Source organism: Perca fluviatilis, chromosome 2 (genome assembly GCF_010015445.1).
Source record: "Perca fluviatilis chromosome 2, GENO_Pfluv_1.0, whole genome shotgun sequence".
NCBI classification, from domain to species: Eukaryota; Metazoa; Chordata; class Actinopteri; order Perciformes; family Percidae; genus Perca; species Perca fluviatilis.
In genome coordinates this window covers 3,214,078-3,240,611 of record NC_053113.1, presented here as the reverse complement: position 1 = coordinate 3,240,611, position 26,534 = coordinate 3,214,078, and the positions used below count along the sequence as shown (strand labels likewise).

General features: G+C 40.5%; 2 protein-coding genes across 2 annotated transcripts in view; both read left to right on the top strand.

The window, feature by feature from the left end:
- The first annotated feature begins 1,819 nt into the window (after window positions 1-1,819).
- LOC120571282 overlaps window positions 1,820-26,534 on the top strand; it is a 175,363-nt gene continuing 150,648 nt past the window's right edge. The window contains exons 1-2 of the mRNA XM_039820150.1: window positions 1,820-1,893; window positions 4,440-4,620. The gene's annotated coding sequence lies outside the window, so the exon portion shown is untranslated. The remainder of the gene's footprint in view (window positions 1,894-4,439; window positions 4,621-26,534) is intronic.
- Window positions 11,788-26,534, top strand: part of LOC120570817 (NACHT, LRR and PYD domains-containing protein 3-like) — a 172,096-nt gene continuing 157,349 nt past the window's right edge. Inside the window, 5 exon segments of the mRNA XM_039819385.1 lie at window positions 11,788-11,834; window positions 11,989-12,196; window positions 12,331-14,098; window positions 14,181-14,354; window positions 16,475-16,648. Of these exon segments, the coding sequence (XP_039675319.1) occupies window positions 11,832-11,834; window positions 11,989-12,196; window positions 12,331-14,098; window positions 14,181-14,354; window positions 16,475-16,648 (2,327 nt within the window). The 5' untranslated portion in view covers window positions 11,788-11,831.

Below are 26,534 nucleotides of genomic sequence, written 5' to 3'. Positions count from 1 at the left end.
TGTGTAACAACCATGAATCAGTACCGTAAAATGCAAAACTGCCTGTTTCTATTGTATTATATGGTAATATTAGAATAACAGAGGTGTAGATATTAACTGGATATGCTTCTGGTAGTTTCTGTGTAACAACCATGAATCAGTACCGCAAGATGCAAAACTGCCTGGTTCTATTGTATTACATGGTAATATAAGAATAACAGAGGTGTAGAGATTACCTGGATATGCTTCTGGTAGTTTCAGTGTAACAACCATGAATCAGTACCGCAAAACTGCCTATTTCTATTGTATTACATGGTAATATTAGAATAACAGAGGTGTAGATATTACCTGGAAACGCTTCTGGTAGTTTCTGTGTAACAACCATGAATCAGTACCGTAAAATGCAAAACTGCCTGTTTCTATTGTATTATATGGTAATATTAGAATAACAGAGGTGTAGATATTAACTGGAAACACTTCTGGTAGTTTCTGTGTAACAACCATGAATCAGTACCGTAAAATGCAAAATTGAATTTTTCTATTATATTACATGGTAATATTATAATAACAGAGGTGCAGAGATTACCTTGAAATTCTTCTGGTAGTTTCCAGGTAATCTCTGCACCTCTGTTATTCTAATATTACCATGAAACGTTTCTTTTCCTGAATGCATGTAACCCTGTGCAATCTGACCAGCAGCTAAACACCATCCACCATCAAGCACTGGAGACTGGGATTGTCGTAACTTAGTTTATTTAGAAAGGGTGAAACTGGGAAATGAAACACAATGACCAGTTGCTTACGTATTGATGAGTCACAAACATTATACAATAATAATTGTAAAAACAATATAACTACACAACACTGTAATGCAGCAGTATATACAGTATCTAACTTGTAACCTGAAATAAAGGAAATATGTAATGTATTTTATACAGTGTACATAGAATAACCTATATTGTTTATCTAAATAAACTAAAATACACTTACATGTAGCACAACCCAAGATAACAGTGGCAAACTAGCTTAATGAAGCGTACTCTAATATGAGCTATCAATCATCATCAAAAATATACATATTGCACATCAAACTTTCTGACAATAATTAACAAAGATATCAGAACAGTATGTCAGCATCTGTTTCACATACCGAGAATGCTACCAAAGGCATGGAACGTCGAAGATTGAAGCGGATTGTATGGAGAGATAACACATGAGGCCGTCCTGCTCACGTTCAACTTCCTGACTGAAGTCCCATGGTGCAAATGTCCTACAGTTCTTAAAGGAACGCACACACTTGTGGAACAAACTATATACTATATATCAGGATAATGGTAATATAGTTATATTAATATTGTAATATGATAATAATGGGGGGATATATGTTGTTTTCACAGTATTAATTTAAAATATTTGAATATATATATATATATATATATATATATATATATATACATATATATATATATATATATATACATATATATGAATTTAAAATAGTTATATAATATTATTATGCTGAATTTTATCCAACCTTTATGTTCCAAATATTTCTCTTTTGTTTCAAGGTAATACCTTACAAACGATATATTTAATCTTGTGACTTCTTACCTGGAAACATGTCTGATAGTTTTTGTGTAACAACCATGAATCTGTGCTGCAAAATAATTACCTGTTTCTATTTCATTTTGTTCTGTCCCCATCAGGACATTAGTTCACTTACATGTTTTTCTTCTCCCATTGCTGGCAGTAGTTTGTTCCACATGTGTGTGTGTGTTCCTTTAAGAACTGTAGGACATTTGCACCATGGGACTTCAATCAGGAAGTTGAATGTGAGCAGGACAGCCTCATGTGTTATCTCTCCATACAATCCGCTTCAATCTTCGACGTTCCATGCCTTTGGTAGCATTCTCGGTATGTGAAACAGATGCTGACATACTGTTCTAATATCTTTGTTAATTATTGTCAGAAAGTTTGATGTGCAATATGTATATTTTTGATGATGATTGATAGCTCATATTAGACTATCAGTACGCTTCATTAAGCTAGTTTGCCACTGTTATCTTGGGTTGTGCTACATGTAAGTGTATTTTAGTTTATTTAGATAAACAATATAAGTTAATCTATGTACACTGTATAACAATACATTACGTATTTCCTTTATTTCAGGTTACATGTTAGCTACTGTATATACTGCTGCATTACAGTGTTGTGTAGTTATATTGTTTTTACATTTATGATTGTATAATGTTTGTGACTCATCTATACGTACAACTGGTCATGGTGTTTCATTTCCCAGTTTCACCCTTTCTAAATAAACTCAGTTACCGACAATCCCAGTCTCTGCAGAGCTTGATGGTGGATGGTGGTTAGCTGCTGGGGAAAATGGACAAGGGGAAAAAAAAAAAAAAAAAAAAAAAAAAAAAAAAAAAAAAAAAAAAAAAAAAAAAAAAAAAAAAAAAAAAAAAAAAAAAAAAGAAAAAAATGTAAAACACTTTTTTTTTAAAAAAAAAAAAAAAAAAAAAAAAAAAAAAAAAAAAAAAAAAAAAAAAAAAATTCTAATATTACCATGTAATACAATAGAAAATGTCAGTTTTGCATTTTACGGTACTGATTCATGGTTGTTACACAGAAACTACCAGAAGCGTTTCCAGGTAATATCTACACCTCTGTTATTCTAATATTACCATGTAATACAATAGAAAAAGTCTGTTTTGCATTTTACGGTACTGATTCATGGTTGTTACACAGAAACTACCAGAAGCGTTTCCAGGTAATCTCCACACCTCTGTTATTCTAATATTACCATGTAATACAATAGAAACAGGCAGTTTTGCATTTTACGGTACTGATTCATGGTTGTTACACAGAGACTACCAGAAGCGTTTCCAGGTAATCTCTACACCTCTGTTATTCTAATATTACCATGTAATACAATAGAAACAGGCAGTTTTGCATTTTACGGTACTGATTCATGGTTGTTACACAGAAACTACCAGAAGCGTTTCCAGGTAATCTCTACACCTCTGTCATTCTAATATTACCATGTAATACAATAGAAACAGGCAGTTTTGCATTTTATGGTACTGATTCATGGTTGTTACACAGAAACTACCAGAAGCGTTTCCAGGTAATATCTACACCTCTGTTATTCTAATATTACCATGTAATACAATAGAAACAGGCAGTTTTGCATTTTACGGTACTGATTCATGGTTGTTACACAGAAAGTACTAGAAGCGTTTCCAGGTAATATCTACACCTCTGTTATTCTAATATTTCCATGTAATACAATAGAAACAGGCAGTTTTGCATTTTACGGTACTGATTCATAGTTGTTACACAGAAACTACTAGAAGTGTTTCCAGGTAATATCTACACCTCTGTTATTCTAATATTTCCATGTAATACAATAGAAACAGGCAGTTTTGCATTTTACGGTACTGATTCATGGTTGTTACACAGAAACTACCAGAAGCGTTTCCAGGTAAGAAGTCACAAGATTAAACATCATTAACATAAATTAACAAAGTATTACCTTGAAACAAAAGGGAAATGTTTGGAACATAAAGGGTGGATACATATCAGCATTATAATATGGTAATTACCAATTTTAAATTCCAAGAAGTTTTATCTAATTTGGAAGGTATTACGCTGATAGTACCCTATAATACTGTGAAAACATCAGCATATATTACCCCATTATTACCATGTTATTATAATATAAATATAAATATATTACCATTACCTAGATATACATATGGTTATTGTCAAACCCTTTCTTACTTATTACATTGGTAATTGTTATTACATCTGTTACCTTATCACCTTATTACCCCAGTATTACATCTTATTACTGTGATGTATTACCACGTTATTACTTTGGTAATTACATGTTATTACCTATATATTACCTCTTTATTATCTCACTGTTACCCCACTATTACCATCTTATTACCGAACCGTAATATGCAGTGCTACCAATACTTCTATTTTAGGTATGGTCCATTGGTGAAGCATCATTAATCATTTTGAGGAGGGGGAGGGGTACATTTTAGACCAGTAGACCAGAAAGGGGGGCAATCGCATGCATCCCCCTTTTATTTCCTTCCAACTTGAATATAATGAAACATATCCCACAATCCACTGCAGTCAAGAGAAAGCTGCTTTTATTGTTTTAATTTGGAGATTTTCTTCTCACCCAAGAGTGAGAGAGCGGTACATGTAAAGGTAAATGTCAGACAAAAACAAGCAGTGTAAAAAAAGCATTAAGGTAGTAAATATTAACAGCTAAATGTACTTAAAGTATCAAAGTATGCCACTTGGAGAGATACCTGCTGCTGTACAAGTTGCTGATCTTTATCTCATTAGATGGTCAGTTAGCTCCATCTAGTGGACAGATAGTAGAACTCCATCATCTGATGGGGGACTTCTCTGACACTGACTGGGTTTGTGAACAGGTTGGACTGGTTGTGACAGCTCTCTAACTCTGAAGTTATGAACTGTGACGGCGTCTTCAGATCAAATGCACATCTACACCAGGACTGCCGAGGGCCAATGAGCAGCTTGTTCTCTCCCAGTGTTTCCTCGACACATGAAGGAGGAAAGTGTCTGTAAAGTGACCTGAAGAGACTTCAGCAGGTGAGAATCTGACCAGAGGAATCTGGAAATGGTTGACGAACAGAATCACTTTGATTCAATCTGATTGACTGTACAGAAGAAATGGTTCTTTCTGGGTTGTTCTTCGGATTTTTATAGATAGACTATGATTCAAATGAGCGTCCATCTAAGGGCGTTTTCACACCGACAGCTTTTAGTTTGGTTAAATCGCACAAGAGTTCGTTTGTACCGCTGGTGCGGTTCGTCAGGGCAGGTGAGAACAAAGCATTCGCACTCGGGTGCGCACCAAAAGCGGACCAAACAAGTGCACCGAGACCTGCTTGAAGAGGTGGTCTCTGTATGATTTAAATCCAACTCTGGAGCAGTTTGTTTGTGGTGAGAACGTGATTCGTACTCGAACCGCACCAACTATATGTACTCCTCCAGTCTGAGCTGATGTCTGTAGTGTGTTTAGCAATCTGCGACACAGCAGAGCAGCAAACTGTAGCAGCTTGCAGTGTTTCTATCACAGAAATAAACTGCGGTCAATCTCGCTGTCTGTCACTCGTATCTCCGTGGTCAAACCAGCCGCCGCTAAAATTGGAGACAGACGGCGGCATAGCATTTTGGTACGCTTGGATTTTTCCAGGTGTGAAAACAAACCAAACAAACCGACTGAGGGCAAATCGCTCCAAATTTACTAACGCACCAACTGATTTGGACCAAAGCAAACGAACTACAGGTGTGAAAACGTTCTGAGTTAAAGGAGAGTGGTTTGGAAATGATTAGCATGTATTACTGTTGGTAGTTCTCAGGTAAAAACAACAGCAGGATGTTCACATCAGTGAAAAACAGGGAGTGTCAAAACTGGTCGTACAGCTTTGATCAACTTGGCCGTGCTACATTTGATCCAATACCCAGTTGTACTTTGACAGTGAGTTTTTTTTACTTACTGCATTACAGAATTACCATGAGATCATTCTGTACTGCATAAAATTACAGAGTGGTGTAAAATGTCCCCTCTGTGTGTGTGTGTGTGTGTGTGTGTGTGTGTGTGTTTGTGTGTGTTTGTTTGAACATGCAGAGGTGTGCGTGAGAGAGTGAGAATGAGGAAGATGGCAGCGTAACTCTGCGGGTGGCTACACCACACAAGATTTCAAGATGGTGAGGGAAGCCATGAGAGTTAAGATACTTTGAAAACTTAAGCAAATGTTGCAGGCATAAGTTCTCTCCCAGCAGGTGTGGACTCTGCTATGAGTCATTGTGAGGACAGAGAGGAAGGAGCCCCTCCCTCTAAAACCACTCTGTGTGGGGACCATGACAGCCAGACCAAAGCTCAGAGGTGAGATGATGATGGACTCTTCTCCATGTTAGAGCTCAACACTCACATCACTCGACCATCATGATTCACACTGAATATATATGTATATGAATATTCAACTACTAACTTTATTAGTCAGAAAAGAGCCAACGACTGATTATCAACTGAGATGAGACAGCATCTTTCACCAGATTACATTTTGGTGAATAGTTACTCATCCACTGTCTTCTTTTTAATCAGGATGCAGCAGCAGAAACCTGAACCTGAACCCAGCTGTGTGTCCATGAGTGACCGGTCTATATGTCTTCCTATTCACTTTAAAGATGGGCAAACTTTTGATGAAAGGTAAGATTTTAAAAGTGAACTTTTTTTATTATCAGACTCTCTTAGAGCTTTATAATTGAGGTTCAGTGATGCCACATAATATGGTTTCGATCTGATGCCCAGTGATACCAGGACCAGAACCACCAGCCAGCTCTGAACTGCCAAACACCTTTCGTACAATGACTGAAAGTCCATCTGTTTTCAGGAACATGAAGAGTTGATTCTTTGCAAAAGAATTTATAAGATCATAATTAATCTTTGGGCTTTGGAAGGATACCAAGTCCAAGTAAAATAACAAGTCATTGTTGTTAATTCTTTGATTTTGTGAAGTTGAGTCTAAAGTCATCAGACTACTGTTAAGTAGGATTGGGGTGGTATGGATTTTTTCTGACCATGGCTAGTGGTCTCTCAATCAAAGCAATGGGTGTAAACAAAGACTTTTGATGACGTTGTGTAGTGGCATTACGGGATTTGTAGTTTAATACAATTGCCAATTAAAATAGATCTGTTCACTGATAGGTTTATGCATTACAGTTTTATCATTGTTACGTTTAGCAACGTCTATTCATGTCATTCTGATAAAATAGCTGCAGTTTGCCCCACATAATTAATTTTTTTTGATTCGATTTGTATTGGTAGCTAACGTTAGTTAGCTAGTTGACCAGTTAGCGATTAGCAATTAGCCAGCAGCTAACAATATCACAATATATTTCACCTCAGTGTCACTTTTTGGATGTTTTCAGCACTCGGGAAAAGGGCTTGTTGTAATGATACTCTATGCCCCTGTGAGACTTAGCTACTTCGTGGCTGGGGCTGGCCGCCGAGTATCTTTGGGGCCACGGCTCGGCCGATATTATGCCTAGCTACATTGGGTGTTGCTTTTGGACTATCACCATCTTCACCTTTTGTCCACCGGACAGTCACTATTTGTGAGTGAAACGTAACTGTAAAGAAGACCGCTAAAGGGGGTAGAATTTCAGCACAACACCACGGCCAGCCAGACTCGGACATCTGGGGTGATATGGTCTGTTTCCCTGATGGAACATACAACTGTCTGTTACCGCCGTTAGCATCGTTATCAACCGGTGCTGGAGTTTGTGCTGGCTGGGTTCAGATTGCTGTAAGTTTATAAGAGTGGCTGGCTACTGGCTAACTGTGAATGTGGCATGTCCCCCGGGGCTCTTGTCTGCTCTCACCCCGACTCAACTAGTCCCTTAGCGGCGGGGAGTGAGGCAGAAAAAACAGGGTGGCATAGCTGGCTACATTAGCATTAGATTTGTCTTCTATCTAGCTATACAGCTAGCTAACGTTAGCTGGTGAACGTAATCATGGGTTAGCCCAGTGCTGTTTAACGGCACCTTTACTTTGATCAAAACAATTGTACTTCCTGAATGATGTTGTTATCTTATAATGTTTCCCATAAGCTAACACTAATGTTACTTGTCAACGTACCACATTATGTTAAGCTGGATCAATCAATATTGCGTAGAGTGAGCGGTAACGGAGAGTAGTGTATGAGTGCCACTGTAAGGCTACAAAACATGCATGCATCCTGTGGTTTTGTCAGGATTAAGCTATAAGCAGAAGGAAACTACGCTAGCAGCTAGGCTAATGTGCAATGTTAAACACTGCAGCATTAATGTTAATGTGTCCACGTCCACCTCAGCTCAATGGACTGTCCATCGTCATGTGAAAAGCTGAAGTGCCGAGCGACTTAAGTTTTTTTTTCCTCCATAAACTCTTGAATGTAGGATAAAAGAGAGTTGATGAGGATAACTACACAATGATTATTGCTTTAATTATATTTCATATCACATGATATCTGTACTCCTGTAACTTCCACAAGCAAAAAGTACAAAAATAAATACAAAATATGCGGTGATGATGTCATCGCAGCTGTAGTGGCACATGACTGCGGTATTGTGGTAATGCGGTAACTGTCCCAGCATGTGTGGACTTCTTGTAGAGAGTTTCTGTGTTTCCAGCCCACTGTAGCATGTCATCCAGGTGAACTCTGGGATATCTATGGCCCTTTTCACATGGTATTAAAATCAACCCGGCTCTCGATTCCCCGCTGGTACCTAGAAAAGGTGGCCACTGGTATACAATAACCTTATTATTAGTTTCATAAAACGTCCCCATATTCACTAGTATGTAGCATATTACTACACTGTACTATTACTAAAGACATTCCTGCTTTTATGTCTCCTTTTTTTATTTATTAGTCTCTCATTGGCAGATCTCCACAGCTCTGAGTGAACTAGGGAACTGAGTGTATAATATTATTATATATATTGTTGTCTGTGTTAAAGGATTAAACATATTGTATAAAAAACATATATGATATGCACATTTATCTGTTTGTTTCAGGATCCAGCAGCAGAGACCAGAGTCTCCTGAACCCAGCTGTGTGTCCTTCAAGAGCGACCAGTCTTACGATTTTTTTATTAGTTTTAAACAAAGACATCCATCTGACAGAAAGTAAGTTATCAGTACTATATAATGAGATTCATAGAAATAGTATTTTAGAAGTATTTCATATAGTCATCATTTCCGTCATACAATAGATTGAGTGTGTTGACCTACGGGTTACTGGTATGGTTTGCTGCCTGCACAAGCGCAGAGAAGGAGGCCCTACACAGAGTGGTGAGAGCCGCAGGAAAGATCATTGGGGTCGTCCTCCCAGACATTCCAACTGTGTACACCTCGCGCTGTATGAAACGAGTGAAGAACATCCTCCAGGACCATTTACATCCAGCCCATCACCTCTTTCAACTGCTGCCTTTGTTACGCCCCAGTCTAGGGGTGCCTAGGATGCAACAGAAAAAGGCCCCATCTTCCCCGTCTCCCAAGTAGCCACAGACAATTCAGGGATCAGATAAACAAAGGAATTTATTTTACATAAAATAAGGTATATATGTAACATAAATGTACAAAGCTTCAGGGTGACCACCACCAAAAATAACAAACAAAACAACAAAACAAAAAGACAGAGGTGCAGGTCATGCATCTGCGCGTCAGGGCTTTCGTTTCCCCGAGTTCTTTAGTGCCCCTGAACTCTCTTGTGTCCCCGAGTTCTTTAGTGCCCCTGAACTCTCTCTTGTCCCCGAGTTCTTTAGTGCCCCTGAACTCTCTCGTGTCCCTGAGTTTTTTAGTGTCCCTGAGCTCTCCTGTGTTCCCAAGTTCTTTTAGTGTCCCAAGCTCTCTAGTGCCTGGATCACCCAGAGTGTTGTTTTTAACTGATAGTTTGTCCTCCTGCTGGATCTGAATTTGCAGATTCGCCTCAAATAGGGTACAGCGAATGCGATAGCAGACGTTTTGTCTAGATGTTCCCCAGACGTCTTGGAATTAAACCTTTTTAGGGGTGGGTTTAATTCTTGTGGTAATAGGATCGTATATGAGCTCAGTGTAGGTAGCTGTGTTCTGTGTTTTTTGTTCTAATTATATATGAAATGAAGGTTGCATAGCCATCCGTGGATTGGGAGGAGTTCAGGCCCTACATTGGGAACAACCGCGTATAAGGAGAAGATGGCGTCTGGTGGGCAGCAGGCACTTCCTCCCATCTCAATCGCCACTCTTTTGTGCTCTTTGGTTTAGATTGGATATTGATTTTCGTTTGTTTAGGGGTGGGCTTCAGTGGTGTTGAGCTTTTTGCTCATGTTTTTTTGTTAGGAATGTGTCTTTTTTGTTTTTTTGCTCCATTTGTTAGGTTAGTTGCTTATCTCTCAGTTAGGATTTTGTTTTGTTATTTTTACTAGTTACCCTGAAGCTTTATACATTTGTTACATACATATATTTTTCTATGTAAAATAAATACTTCTTGTTAATCTAATCACGGAATATGCTACTTGGGAGACGGGGAAGATGGGGCCTTTTATGTTAAGGCCCTAGGCACCCCTAGACTGGGGCGTAACATAAATGGGGGCGTCCCAGTCTAGGGGGGCCTAGGACGCAACATAAAAAGGCCCCATCTTCCCCGTCTCCCAAGTAGCCACAGACAATTCAGGGATCAGATAAACAAAGGAATTTATTTTACATAAAATAAGGTATATATGTAACATAAATGTACAAAGCTTCAGGGTGGCCTACCATAAAAGTAACAAACAAAAACAATCCTAACTGAGAGATAAGCAACTAACCTAACAAACAAATGGGCAAAACAAAAGACAAAAAGACTTACCTCCCTAACTAACAAAAACATGAGAAAACAAGCTCAACACCACTGGAGGTCCACCCTTACTAAACAAACGAAAATCAATATCCAATCTAAACCAAAGGGCACAAAAAGAGTGGCCGGTTGGGAGAGTAGGAGGATGAGGAAGTGCCTGCTGCCCACCAGACGCCGCCATCTTGGCTCCTTATAAACGGGTTGTTTCCCCAGCTGTAGCCAATCACAGGGACGGGCCTGAACTCCTCCTCCAATCCACGGATGGCTATGGCACACCTTCATTTGCATAAATAATTAGAACAAAAGAGAAAAACACAGGGCACCCACAGCACACACACACACAGCAGACCATACACCAATATGACCACAGTCATAACACCTTCGAGGAGAAGATATAGGTCCATCAGGGCCAAAACCAGCAGGCTAGCCAACAATCTTTACCCCCATGCTGTCAGGTTGCTTAATGGACATACTACCCCCCCATTCCCCATCGGACATCCCTTTGTGACATAATGTCTCTGCCCATACATCATCAATACCTGTGACCTGGACATTGCGTTGCTGCAAAAAATTACAATGATTTATCGATTGCACCATGCACTTTAATGGACATAGCACTTTATGGGATTTTTCTAGAGGGATTTATGGGAAGCTAACTTAGGTATAAAGTTATTCTAGGGGTATTTATGGGGAGTTAAATTAAACTAGGTATAAAGTCATGGGTAAATTATTTTCATGGGGACATATATAGATAAAACAAGCGGGTGAACAGCTTAAAATGATATGCCTGTCTGTTTGTTTTTGCTCTAACAATATTTCGTTTTTATGATGTAGCAATGACAAATAAACTGAACTGAACTGATTAAGTCGTTTGAGCTGTAAAATCACTCTTATTTTTTGGTATTTAGGCCTTTATTAGTGACAGCTTAGACATGAAAGGAAGGGGGGGTGTGACATACAGGAAAGTGTCGCAAATCAGAATCAAACACACAACCTCTACATCGAGAACTGAGCCTCTATATAAGGATGGCGCTACCACTAGGGCCACCCAGGCACCCACTTCTTCACACAGCAAAACATGACGTCATCTGGGAGCTGACTGGGCAAAGAGAGTAGTCTTCCTCACTCAGACCAGACTGCTGCTTCAGGAGTCCTTTAGGCCAACCATGTTGTAGCTCTGGTTTACTTCTTAGTTCTTTCTGTTGATTCACACTGGGGTCAGCAGTACCACCAACACTTTAATGTCAGTGGAAACCATCTGATTTAATGTTGTAATCAATAAGTTAACTCACAGGAAATTACCTTCTGATTGTCTCTGTGTGGACAGACAGGATATGAGTTAATTCTTACTGATTCCTCCACAGAGTGGACCAGGAGAGCTCAGCGGTTCCCAGTGGTCAGTCTGCCCAGCAGCATCAAACACACCTGGGCTCCATCTTTATGGTCTGTACATGTACAACAACTACTTTTACATCTATTCTGTTCACAATCATCTCCATGCTGCACTTTTCAGATGAGTAGGTTGTCAGGCTGTCCAACAGGTAGCTGATGTTTGCTTCCATGATTTCAGTTTCATTCATGTAATATTCTGTTCCAGCTGCTGGAGGAAAACATCTTCACTTTTGTGAAGAACGAGCTGAAGAAGATTCAGAAGGTTCTGAGTCCAGATTACCCAGAATGCTCAGAGAGTCAGAGGGAGGATGTGGATGAAGAGCAGAGGAGGAGCAGAGAGGCATTTCTGAAGATCACATTGCACTTCCTGAGGACAATGAAGCAGGAGGAGCTGGCTGACTGTCTGCAGAGCAGTAAGATAATTTCTCTAAAGATTTAACTTACTGGACTAATGGTACGTTTACTAATAACTCCAGAGAAGGGTCAAAGTATTTTCCTTTTTCTTTATAAATCACTTACTGATGTTCTTTTTTGTGTGTTCATTCAGGAAGTCACTCTGGAGTTTGTAAGCAGAAACTCAAATCTCACCTAAACAAGAAGCTCCAGTGTGTGTTTGAAGGGATTGCTAAATCAGAAAACCCAACCCTTCTGAATCAGATGTTCACAGAGATCTACATCATGGAGGGAGGGACTGCAGAGGTCAATGATGAACATGAGGTCATACAGATTGAAACAGCATCTAGGAAACCAGACAGACCAGAAATAACAATCAGACAAGAAGACATCTTTAAAGCCCCACCTGGAAGAGATAAACCAATTAGAACAGTGATGACAAAGGGAGTGGCTGGCATCGGGAAAACAGTCTTAACACAGAAGTTCACTCTGGACTGGGCTGAAAACAAAGCCAACCAGGAAATCCAGTTCATATTTCCATTCACTTTCAGAGAGCTGAACATGCTGAAAGAGAAAAAGTACAGCTTGGTGGAACTTGTTGATCACTTCTTTAGTGAAACCAAAGAAGCAGGAATCTGTAGGTTTGAAGAGTTCCAGGTTGTGTTCATCTTTGACGGTCTGGATGAGTGTCGACTTCCTCTGGACTTCCACAACACTGAGATCCTGACTGATGTTACAGAGTCCACCTCAGTGGGTGTGCTACTGACAAACCTCATCAGGGGGAAACTACTTCCCTCTGCTCGCCTCTGGATAACCACACGACCTGCAGCAGCCAATCAGATCCCTCCTGAGTGTGTTGACATGGTGACAGAGGTCAGAGGGTTCACAGACCCACAGAAGGAGGAGTACTTCAGGAAGAGATTTACAGATGAGGAGAAGGCCAGCAGAATAATTTCCTACATCAAGACATCACGAAGCCTCCACATCATGTGTCACATCCCAGTCTTCTGCTGGATCACTGCTACAGTTCTGGAGGAGGTGTTGAAGACCAGAGAGGGAGGAAAGCTGCCCAAGACCCTGACTGAGATGTACATCCACTTCCTGGTGGTTCAGTCCAAAGTGAAGAACATCAAGTATGACCAAGGAGCTGAGACAGATCCACACTGGAGTCCAGAGAGCAGGAAGACTGTTGAGTCTCTGGGAAAACTGGCTTTTGAGCAGCTGCAGAAAGGCACCCTGATCTTCTATGAATCAGACCTGACAGAGTCTGGCATAGATATCAGAGCAGCCTCAGTGTACTCAGGAGTGTTCACAGAGATCTTTAAAGAGGAGAGTGGACTGTACCAGGACAAGGTGTTCTGCTTCATCCATCTGAGTATTCAGGAGTTTCTGGCTGCTCTTCATGTCCATCTGACATTTTCCAACTCTGGAGTAAATCTGCTGTCAGAAGAACAATCAACATCAACACGTTTCTACCAGAGTGCTGTGGACGAAGCCTTACGAAGTCCAAATGGACACCTGGACTTGTTCCTCCGCTTCCTCCTCGGTCTTTCACTGCAGACCAATCAGACTCTCCTAGGAGGCCTGATGAAACAGACAGTAAGTAGCTCAGTGACCAATCAGGAAACAGTGGACTACATCAAGAAGAAGATCAGTGAGAATCTGTCTGCAGAGCGAAGCATCAATCTGTTCCACTGTCTGAATGAACTGAATGATCATTCTTTAGTTGAGCAGATCCAAGAGGCCCTGATATCAGGACTCCTCTCAACATATAAACTGTCTCTTGCTCAGTTGTCAGCTCTTGTCTTCATCTTACTGTCATCAGAAGAAGATCTGGACGTGTTTGACCTGAAGAAATACTCGGCTTCAGAGGAGGCTCTTCTGATGCTACTGCCAGTGTTCAAATCCTCCAACAAAGCTCTGTAAGTGGGATTTATTCATAATTAAAGAGAGAGAACAAGAGAGAAAAATAAATAACTTGTTTCATTCCTATTGTCTCTGCAGACTGAGTGGCTGTCACCTGTCAAAGAGAAGCTGTGAAGCTCTGTCTTCAGTTCTCAGCTCCCAGTCCTCTAGTCTGAGAGAGCTGGACCTGAGTAACAACAACCTGCAGGATTCAGGGTGGAAGCTGATCTCTCATGGACTGAAGAGTCCACACTGCACACTGGAGACTCTCAGGTCAGATCAAGAACAATAATCTTTGTAAAAACTGTCTTGAAAAATACTTTGGAAAACTTTCAAAAATGTGAATGTTTCCAAAGTATTGTATTCTGATTTAAAATCACTATATTAAAGAATGAAATATGAACTGTGACTGAGATCCAGAAATCATTTATATTTATTATCCTGTGATTTTGATTACTGGACGTTTTGTTGATTGATTATACAAGTAGATCCAACCAGACAATCTGATTGGTCAGCTAGACATTTAGAACATACTCAAATCAGCATGACAGCACACTCAGAGCCATTCGAGCACGCCTGGTGCATCCCATAATATATTACTTTGCCATTTCCATGACAGCATTGTAACTTCCAGGGCTGAATAAAAATAAATATTAACGTTAGCCAACAATATATATATATACACACTACCCATCAATAGTTTTAGAACACCCCAATTTGTTTAGTTTTTTATTGCAGTTTTAGCAGTTTAAGTCCAATGAATAGCTTGAAATGGTACAAAGGTAAAAGGTGAACTGCCTGAGGTTAAAAAAAAATAAGTTTACCCAAAATTAAAAAATAATGTAAATTTCAGTATTTTACAAAAAGGCCTTTTTCAGGGAACAAGAAATGGGTAAACAATGTAAAGCTGTTCTGCAGCAATGGAGGTTGATCAAGCTTTGAAAGTTGGTGCTGCCAATTCCCACAGGTGTTCCAACTTGTCTGGATTACTTACAACCCCCTCTGTTTGTATAAAAGTATTGTTGGAACACATTGTGGTACCGTACCCTCGTGAGCATTATTTGAACAGTATTGTACTGCAGAAAGTAGTGTTTTGCCATACAAATGGCGGGAAAAAGGCAATTGACAATGGAAGATAGCCAGACCATCATAACACTTAAGAATGTTGGTCTTTCCTACAGAGAAATTGTGAAGAAAGCCAAGGTGTCAGTGAGTACAGTATTCTTCACCATCAAAAGGTACTTAGAAACTGTGGGAAACTCTGACAGGAAGAGGTCTGGCAGACCCAAAGCCACAACAGAATCAGAAGACAAGTTTCTGAGAGTCAACAGCTGGCATGATAGGTGGCTCACAAGACAACAGCTTCAAGCACAGTTTCAGATAAGCTCTTTGGAACACAGCCGTTTGGATCACATCAGCTGTGCCACTGACATGTCAATATTGAAATTTGCAGACATATAGTAGCTAAATCTACGCATGAAAAAATATTTTTTCAGTAGATATTTTAGTTATAACAAGATTAAGTTAGACAAGCAGATTGGTTTTTATATGTGCGGTAGTTCATTCGTTTTGGAAAATTCCGCGATCTCTACCATTACAAAGCTAGCGTTAGCTTAAGGTGGCTGGCTGACTAGCGTTTAACAGGGAGGGACTGTCTGTTGACTTTCTTTATTTTGAAAGCGAATTGCCCCACAATATGAATACAGTTTGATTATAACCTTAATTTAGATGGAAACCGTTGTTTTATAATCACTTTATTACACAAGAGGGTTTGATTTAACGTCATATTATCACTTCAGTCATGCTTACGAACCTCTTCGCAAGCACCTCGGTCATAGCCGCATGACTGTTGTGCCAATAATGACGTTAAATCAAACCTTCACGTGTAATATTGCTTAATTCAGTCACGATTAATTATCATGTTTCCAACTTGTTTAGAGTAGAGCAGCAGATATTTAAACACACTAAGAAGGGATTTCATATACTGTATCACCAAAAGTCCTGACTGAACATATAAACACAATCGTTAATTGTATTCTTATATGATATTTCTCTAAACTTTAAGAATTATTCAATTTAAACTGCCCTTTTCATGTCTTGATTAAAAGGTTTTGTGATTTGTGATTAAAATGGTATGTGAATTTGAATACTGGATGTCTTTTTACACCTCATTCAGTCTCAATTAGTTATCAGGTTTCTAACTTGTTTAGAAAATGGATGTTATATTCTCTATCACCAAAAAAACTGACTTTTAAACACAAATGTTATCTGTCTTCTTCATTACCGTCCCTCCAACAAAGCTCTGTAAGTGACATATTCATCAATAAATACTCTGCTATCTTTCAACAGGAGTTAATAATACATAACTTGTTTCCTTCCTGCTGTCTCTCCAGACTGAGTGTCTGTAACCTGTCAAAGAGAAGCTGTGAAGCTCTGTCCTCAGTTCTCAGCTCCCAGTCCTCTAGTCTGAGAGAGCTGGACCTGAGTTACAATGACCTGCAGGATTCAGGATTGAAGCTGATCTCTGTTGGACTGAAGAGTCCACATTGCACACTGGAGACTCTAAGGTCAGTATTCATTAACCCATTCAACTGATGACAATTTAAACTCTGATTAATTTTAGTTGATAAACAGCTGACATGTCTGTTGATATGATAAACTTCAGCAGTAGTTTTGAGCATCAGAGTTACTTTCCATGAGGATTTTTAAGGATGTGCTTTTGTTGTTGAATAGTTAAATGCCACAGATGATTTTAAAGATGTATTCTAAATATGGACCAAAATGTACCTGGACAACAAACAAAGATACAAACCTGTGATGATTCTGCTTTCACGTTTTCCCTAATCAACACAGAGAAAGTGGGAAGTGTAATCTCACTTCAATTTAATAGCAAAGCTAAAGATATACAGTATATGGTTGGGATACAGCTTTTTTAAAACAACACAAGACATCTATTATGATGATTATAAACAAGTCTTTCTCCTACAAAAATATCTTTCCCAGTGTGCTTAAGCCTACCGTTGTGGCAGAACAACTAATTACACATCTGGACTCTAAGTTCTTTTTACATCCTATGCAATTTTGTTTCAGAAAAAAACATTCCACTGTACCTCCATGCTGCTACTTCATTGAGGAAATTAAAACTAGCTTAGATCAAAGAGAAGTGGTGAGAGCAGTCTTCCTAGATTTACGCAAAGCCTTTGATATAGTTAATCATGAGGAACTGATACACAAGCTGGCCAAATATGATCTCTACACAAATGTCCAACATTGGATAAAATCCTACTTGATGAATCGAAAACAATGTGTGCAAGTAAATTGCACATTGTCTTGCATCTTCTCTGGGAGTTCGACAATGGTCAATCCTAGGGCCACTGCTCTTTTGCTTATATATTAGTAACCTGCCCTCAGTTTGTAAGGGTATAAATATTGTTATGTATGCTGATGAAAACGTTTCATATACCCATGGGAGAAGTGCAACAGACGTAGCCAAGACATTATCATGTGTCACGAGCAAGGTTAGCGACTGGTTACATGACTCATGCCTCTCATTAAATGTTGAAAAAACTGTAACCATGTTCTTCACAAACCGGTATAAACTTAAAACTTATCCTGAAACTTTAGTAAATGGACAATACATAAAACATGTAGAGAAATTGAAATATCTGGGGGTAACTCTAGATTCAACACTTAGCTTTAAAGAGCAATGTGCAGGTTGGATACCCCTATACAGCATAGTGTATATTAATGATAAACAACTAGATTTTCAAAACTGGAAGAATATATGACCGCCATAAACGATATTTTGAGATAAAATTGTGATCAAATAAGTTCCGCATCTATCTATCCCTGACCAGAAGTGATGTAACGCAAGGGAGTCCGGTCAAGTTCATGCACAAATTACAATGGACGTGGATGAAGAAACCGAGCTCTCCAACGTCGGCAAGCATGCCTATAATGGCCCACAGGCCTATAATTATGAGCCTCCTAGACGAGATAGAGGTCAGGGGGAGATCAGGGGGAGGAACAATGGGCAGAGGAGAGAAGTAGAGTTGCGAACCAGTGGCGAATAGGGCAAGTGACTTGGTGAGTTACTGTGTAGTGCGGTGGCTAATGCTGGTTCATCTAGGCTAGTACATTGGTGTTATACAATAAATCTGCTTTAGCAAACATACTTTCGACCTTGTTTTAGATTAAACATACATGTAGATTGTCTTAATTTAAGCCAGCAACATTTGTCTTGTGATATCCTACAACCTAAGATTTTAATGCTGAGACAGGGACTGTGCAGTCCATCCAAGCAGATTAGCGCTAGCACATAATCGTCTTGTTGGCTATGTGCTTGTGCGGACATTGTGAGGCTATGGCGGTGGACAGCATGTGTTGTCGAGAGGTGGATGCCTACTGGGCAGTAGTTGAGGGTTTAGTCCCGGCCACGGACATTACCTGCCTGACGCTCCATCCCAGCTTTGATGCCTGCTGCCTCAACCCGTTCTTGCTGCAGGTAGCATACCTCAACTTCAGGCAGGAGTATGGTCCTCTCCAAGCCAACAGACCAGAGTATGTTTAGACAAGACTAATTTATAACACTATTATATTATACACTTCTATTATAGTCGTCAGTTTTCTACACAAATAACAAACCGTATCAAAATAATTGTACATACTGTAACTACTTATATATAGCCATATTCTACTGCTCTTCATACTATTCCTCCTGCACATACAATAGACTTATGCTTACGATAGTTTCTGCACTACAATGGTAATGTTACCATACTGCACATATCTGTCAACATGGTTCATACTGAATATCAATATTTGCTAGCACTTGGTCCTCCAGTCTTGCCCGCGCCAGGTTCAGGTGAAAGCCTTGATGGTGGTGGACTTGATTCCATCGAGTGCACCGAGGGAACAGCATCGGTAATCAGCCTCACATGGTCCTTACTCCGAAATCATATCCAAGACTCCAACAAATCTCCAGGTCCATAACTCTCCGGAGTGAAATGAGCGCCACAAACGACCAAGTGTGTGGTGACAGACGCGGCAGTGAAGTCTGCTCACTTCACCTGCACAAAACGCACCCAAAATCAAAAAACCTTGCTTTTCCATCCATCTTCGTCCGCTTATCCGGTGTCGGGTCGCGGGGGGAGCAGCTCCAGCAGGGGACCCCAAACTTCCCTTTCCCGAGCAACATTAACCAGCTCCGACTGGGGGATCCCGAGGCGTTCCCAGGCCAGGTTGGAGATATAATCCCTCCACCTAGTCCTGGGTCTTCCCCGAGGCCTCCTCCCAGCTGGACGTGCCTGGAACACCTCCCTAGGGGAGCGCCCCAGGGGGCATCCTTACCAGATGCCCGAACCACCACAACTGGCTTCTTTCGACGCAAAGGAGCAGCGGCTCTACTCCGAGCTCCTCACGTATGACTGAGCTTTTCACCCTATCTCTAAGGGAGAAGCCAGCCACCCTCCTGAGGAAACCCATTTCGGCCGCTTGTACCCTGGATCTCGTTCTTTCGGTCATGACCCAGCCTTCATGACCATAGGTGAGGGTAGGAACGAAAACTGACCGGCATATCGAGAGCTTTGCCTTCTGGCTCAGCTCTCTTTTCGTCACAACGGTGCGATAGATGGAATGTAATACCGCACCCGCTGCGCCGATTCTCCGACTAATCTCCCGCTCCATTGTCCCCTCACTCGCGAACAAAACCCCAAGGTACTTGAACTCCTTCACTTGGGATAAGGACTCATTCCCTACCTGGAGAAGGCATTCCATCGGTTTCCTGTTGAGAACCATGGCCTCCGATTTAGAGGTGCTGATCCTCATCCCAACCGCTTCACACTCGGCTGCGAACCGATCCAGTGAGTGCTGAAGGTCACAGGCCGATAATGCCATCAGGACCACATCATCTGCAAAGAGCAGCGATGAGATCCCCAACCCACCGAACTGCAACCCCTCCCCACCCTGACTACGCCTCGATATCCTGTCCATAAATATTACAAACAGGATTGGTGACAAAGCGCAGCCCTGGCGGAGGCCAACCCTCACCTGAAACGAGTCCGACTTACTGCTGAGAACCCGGACACAGCTCTCACTTTGGTCGTACAGAGATTGGATGGCCCTGAGTAGAGACCCCCTCACCCCATACTCCCGCAGCACCTCCCACAGTATCTCCCGGGGGACCCGGTCATACGCCTTCTCCAAATCCACAAAACACATGTAGACCTTGCTTTTCCTACAAGGAAAATTATGTACACGATTTCCTGACAGGGTGGACTTTGCAACCAGAACAAACACAATAATTTACCATTATGACTTACCTAAACATACATAAACTTTCTCTATATCTCACTCTCTCTCACCACTGTAGAGTGAAAAGCGAGTGGGAGCACAACCTATTGTTTACCTCTGCCTATATCATATGATGCATTGCTAGCGGGAAAGGCTATTTCAGAACCTAGCTAAAAAATGGGCACCCTTTCATCAAAATTTCTGCTTTAGGGTTTGTGTAACATAGCAATTTCTACTTATGTGTTTTTAAAAGACCTCTTCAGACAACATTAAGTATTAATTCAGTTGTGAATTCAGCCTGCACATTGCTCTATAAAGGTCATGTTAAAAAAGTTAGCAATAAACTGAAATTTAATTTAGTAAATTTTAGATACATATGAAACTCTTTCACCACTGAAGCATCTAGTACATATTTAAATGCAATGATCATCCCCCACCTTTTATACTGCATTACATCCCGGTCTCAGGCATGTAAAACAGTCATAAAACCCTTAGAATCTCTGTATAAAAACTGCCTCAAGATCCATGACAAAAAAACACATCATTATCATCACTGTCATATACATGTCAAATATGATCTACTTAGTTTTGACAATTTAATACAACATTCAAATGTGTCTTTGCTACATAAAATAATATATAGTACTACTGCTCCCTCTTTGAAAAAGTTTGTAACACTCTGCTCCGAAAAAACAGTGCAAACTACTCGAAGCATTACAAGGGGGGAGTGTAGCATTTTTGCCTAACTGCTTGTTTTTAATTACTATGGACATCATGTTTTCTATAATACTGTAAAATTTCTATTTAAAATTGTTATTTTTTAAATTTGTTGGACTACAGGTGGAAATTAGCAATTGCTGCTATAACCTGGCCCAAGACATTTTCTCTTGTTTAACGAGTTTAATGTTTATTTGTGCAATGTCCCTGTTTCAAATAAATCAATTTCCAATTCCAATTCCATAGAACAAACACATAGCCCCACATGTTCACAGAAGGTTCTAGTGTGTTGTTCTGTGTGTTTGTAGTCTGTCAGGCTGTCTGATCTCAGAGGAAGGCTGTACTTCTCTGGCCTCAGCTCTGAGATCCAACCCCTCCCATCTGAGAGAGCTGGACCTGAGCTACAATCATCCAGGAGACTCTGGAGTGAAGCTACTGTCAGCGGGACTGGAGGATCCTCTCTGGAGACTGGACACTCTCAGGTACAAACATTGATGAACAAAAAGGAGAAATTTGTGTAGGAAATTTTAAAGGAGAACATCTTGAGTAACTTAAATAATAACATCCTAAGAAACATCCTTTTTTTCCCCTCTTTCCCGGGATCAAATCAGTTTCAACTCAACAGAATGGTCCGGGACAGGTTTAGCGGAGCTTATCACAAAGCAATTTGCTTGCTACGCTGTGAGAAGAGTGTGTAGGTGAAGCATTAATCTACTCTTTTGGCAGACTAGTTAGCTAGCTGTTTAAAATGTCAGTTGCCTGTGCTGCATGGCTCATGTGATCGATCAGAAACATATACTGACATCTGGACCAATTATTTCTTTAAGTTCCTCTTGTGCTGTGCAGAGATGGGGACTCGAGTCTGAGACTCTGACTTGATTCACACTTAAGTCGCACAAACAGCTGACTGTCAGAAGGTCAGTCACTTGCTAATGTGAAAGAGACGTTAAATTTAGCATATACCATTACAGGTAACATGAAATTTAGCATATACCATTACAGGTAACATGCTAACCATTGCAAAGTGATGTGCCAGAGATGTTCAAAAGTCATTTTTTGGAAGTCCAAGTCAAGTCTCAAGTCTTTGAGCTTGAGTCCAAGTCAAGTTTCAAGTCTTTGAGGGGCAAGTTCAAGTCAAGTCTCAAGTGTTTTGCAACAAGTCTAAGTCAAGTCTCAAGTCTCTGGCCATCTGATCTGTCCCTAACACTGTATTGGTAAATCTTATGAATTCAAAGCATATCCTGTAGCTACCATCAAAATCAGTTGTAGGATAACTTTATGGGGTCTACTTAACACATCCATCTAGCCCTCCGACCTGGTGAAATATTAACCTTAGTCTGTCATATCATATAGATACAACTATAAAGATACAATTTGCTTGTTCCCAGCATTAGCACAACACTTTGCGATGGTTAGCTTGTTTTCTGTGGCGATATATGCTAAATGTAACATCGCTTTCAAAAATGTCTAATGTCGAAATGGAAATCAAGAGAATAGTTGTTCTGCACCAGTTACAGAACAACATGCATTGCAGTGTCAGTCCAAAATACGCATAATAAGCAGTTTAAACTCACTGATGTAATGCCATTTATTTTCTAAGTGTTATTACGCTCAGTGAAACTGAGTCTAACACGAGGGAGATCCAACTCAGAGGAGGAGAGGTCAGTGAGGCCAGCGTCTCCACGGTAGGTGACAGTGCGCATGGATCCGCTGCGAATAATTAAGTATTGAAAATAAAACTAATGACAAAAGGCACAACTCCAGGAGAACTTAGTGTCGCCATCATCAATGCATTTCTTTTATATGTGAGTGCGCGCACATAAGGCATAGCGCATGTGTTACATTGCACATTATGGCAAAGGACAGGGGACATGCAGCTCGTCATACGTTTCCCCCAACATGTAGGTTTGTTTTGGTGTCTTTGGTAACTCCATTCATTTTGACTATATGTGATGCAGCATCCTGTCATACTGTGTGAAAGTGATGGCTTCAGTCAGCATGTGTTCATGTCTCTGCAGTAGTGCGTTAGGTGTCTCTAGGTGTTGAGCCTTGTGTTAAATCACGTTATTCCACACAGTAATGGCTTAGTGTCATGGTGAGGTTATTCAGACGTGATTTAATTGCTGTATGATAGTACTGAAGACCCAGGTGTAAAATACACGGCCTGCCACTGCCGTATATAAATTGCTGGTTGCTATGGACGCTGCTATCTCTGAACCCACAGATCTAGCATGTTGTTCTTATGTGTTTACATGGACATGAATGATCCAGTTATGAGGATTATCCTGTTTTTGATCATATTCAGGATGTGATGTTTAGGCTACATGGCACACAAAGAAATTAGGTTACTCACATCTCTGTACATGCTCACCATCAACTCTCTCTCTCTTTGTTTTTTTATTTAACCTTTATTTATTCACGTAATCTCATTGAAAAACAGATTACAATGGTACACAATACAATATTTAAACAAAAGTGCCAAGTAGACTTAAAACACTAAAGTACTAAAAACAAGAACAGGATTCTGAAGATGATTTTTCCAGTGCCCTTAAAATGAGTTTAAAATCCCCTAGTGCAGGGGTTTTCAAATTGGGTGAATGTGAGCCTCCCATTAGAGTAGGTAAGGACAGCCGAGCCCCCCCCCCCCATCCCCAAAATCCTGTCCGCCTGCCCTAGCCCTCAAATGCCTCTACAGTAAAGGCCATCCAAATTTTGAGCATTAAACACTTCATTTCCTGCATTCTGGTGAAAATATATGCACCTATTTCTACCTTTTTCTGAATCAATATGCTAGAAATATCTTTATGTAAAGTCAAACATAGATTACAATCCAAATATAAAAACATCTATCAGGCATTCTGTATTGCGTTATTCTCCAATAGATCTGCTTTTATAATTATATCTGAGTCAGCACACATGTAGCTTAGGAATAATTTACTCTTACCTTCTCTTTTGCATCTTTTATTGAGAAAGTAACCACAATTATACATTATTCATTTTATTGTATTAATAAACCCCTGGACTGTAATATTTCAGATGTGTGAGCAAGATTTCTGTGTCCAAACATTGTGCACATTCAAAATATAACTCATCCCATCTGTGTTCTCTGAGATTTGGAGGAGTGCTGATATTTTGTGAAAAATAAAGTTATAATAGGCTACTACAAAAGTAAAGTAATTATATTTCAGAAAAAATCTACCTGCACCATGGCCTGCCGTGCATTACGTGATTGCTCTGCTGATACGTCTGACAGGCTCAGATCCCCGTTTGAGACTCTGGTCTCTGAATGAGACAACGTTTAGGGAAGTGGCTGTACGCTGCTCTACTTCGGAGGTGGAAAACTGAAACTACAGAAATACACAGAGCTCAAACGTGACACATCTGCTGCAGCATACCCACAGCAGACCATGTCCTTTATAAACCTTTATGAACCTGAATCTGGTCCGGTGCTCCCTCTAGCTTCTTTTTCGGCCTGGAGAGAAAGAACCGGCAGAGGTGTGTAATCCACACACTGCTTTCAGACACAGGACAGGAGATCATAGATCTGAGGCAGATCCGAAGGTGAGCAGTAGAGTTCTACTTCTCCCTCTACTCAAGCGAGTACGAGGAGCAGGAAGCTCTACAAGAGGAAGTCATGAGTAGGCTACCTTAGGTCTCTGCGGAGACCAACTCCTGTCTTGAGGCGCCCAAAAAGTTGCAGGAGGTCATCGCTGCCCAGCAGAGTATGCAGGGCAGACGTGCCCCAGGCATTGATGGCCTCACAGTCAGAGGTGTGAATCTCCCGATTTGATTACGATTATCAGGTCAGCGATTCGATATCTCGATGCATCACGATGCGTTAAGAAAAAAATTCTATTAATGCTATAAAGGATATTTGACTTGACAAACTTGCATTGTCAAGTGCAATGCCCAAGCTGCAATAAGTAACTTTAGACTGGAATGATGAGGTGTTTGGGTTCATTTCTATAAGGTAGCTACCACAAATCTATTGAGCTGTATTGGAATAACTGACCCCAGACAACTCTTTAACAAAAAAGGTATTGTTTACTGAACAATAACTTAATTGTACAAATAATATTTATCCGTTAGATTGAATAACAAAAAAAACAACACAAATCACACCCTTCAAATATGCTAACTGAAATATTACCCTACCCCTTTACCAGTGTCTCTATCAGTTTCCACTTAAAACACTCCAGCTACACAAAATGATTTCTCCTTACAGCAGTTTCAATGTAAAACTTACGCAAACCCTATTAAACCACTGTGTTACCACTGTCTTAACACACACACACACGCCAAGAGGAAATAAAAAAAAGTTGCGGGCCTGATGGTAGCTCGTGTGGACATGCAGGACGTTATCTTCAGTGAAGCAAACACACAGAAATCCAACTTACAGTTAGCTGTTAGTCCAAGAAACAGCTCAAACACGCAAACGAAAACCAGTCACCAGCTACGGCAGAGTCCTCTTTAGCAGGGAAACACGGAGTCGTCCGCAATAGTCTATTATAAGAACAGCTGATTTCTGGAGCAGTAAACTGCTTTAGAGGGCGGACGAATGTTCTGCTTTCTATGAAATTAAATCCTGACTTAGACTCCTCTATCTGGAAAGTGTCCTGAGATAACTTCTGTTATGGTTGGACACTTTAAAGGAAATTAAACAGAATTATATATCTTAATTGTTTGACCCCCTCCTCCTTTCAGAGTGGAGCCTGCTGGAGTCAGATATTTGAGACCAGGTCTGAGGAAGTGTAAGTGTGTTTTTAATTCCATTCATCAAACTGTGACATCACTCATTCAACCATCTGATGTCATTGAGTGCTGATTGGTTAATAACTGCAGCTGTGTTGTGTCTCGTTCTCTCCATCAGATTCCTGTGAACTCACACTGGACACAAACACAGTGCACAGAAAACTCAAACTGTCTGAGAACAACAGGAAGGTGGTATGTGTATTAGAGGATCAGCCATATCCTGATCATCCAGAGAGGTTTCACTCTGACTCCTGGTGTCATCAGCTGCTGTGTAGAGATGGTCTGACTGGTCGCTGTTACTGGAAGGTCGAGAGGAGAGGAGCGGTTTATATATCAGTGAGTTACAGAGGAATCAGCAGGAGAGGAGACAGTGATGACTGTGTGTTTGGATGGAATGATCAGTCCTGGATTCTGAACTGCTCTGATGTTGGTTACTCTGTCTGGCACAATAAGAGAGGAACATCCATCACCACCTCCCCCTCTTCTGACAGAGTAGCAGTGTATGTGGACTGTCCGGCTGGCTCTCTGTCCTTCTACACAGTCTCCTCTGACTCACTGATCCACCTCCACACCTTCAACACCACATTCACTTGGCCTCTTTATCCTGGGTTTGGGTTCAGTTCTTCTGGTGCCTCAGTGTCTCTGTGTTCAGTATAGGATGGAGAGTCTCCTCCTGTTTCTCACTGCTGATCA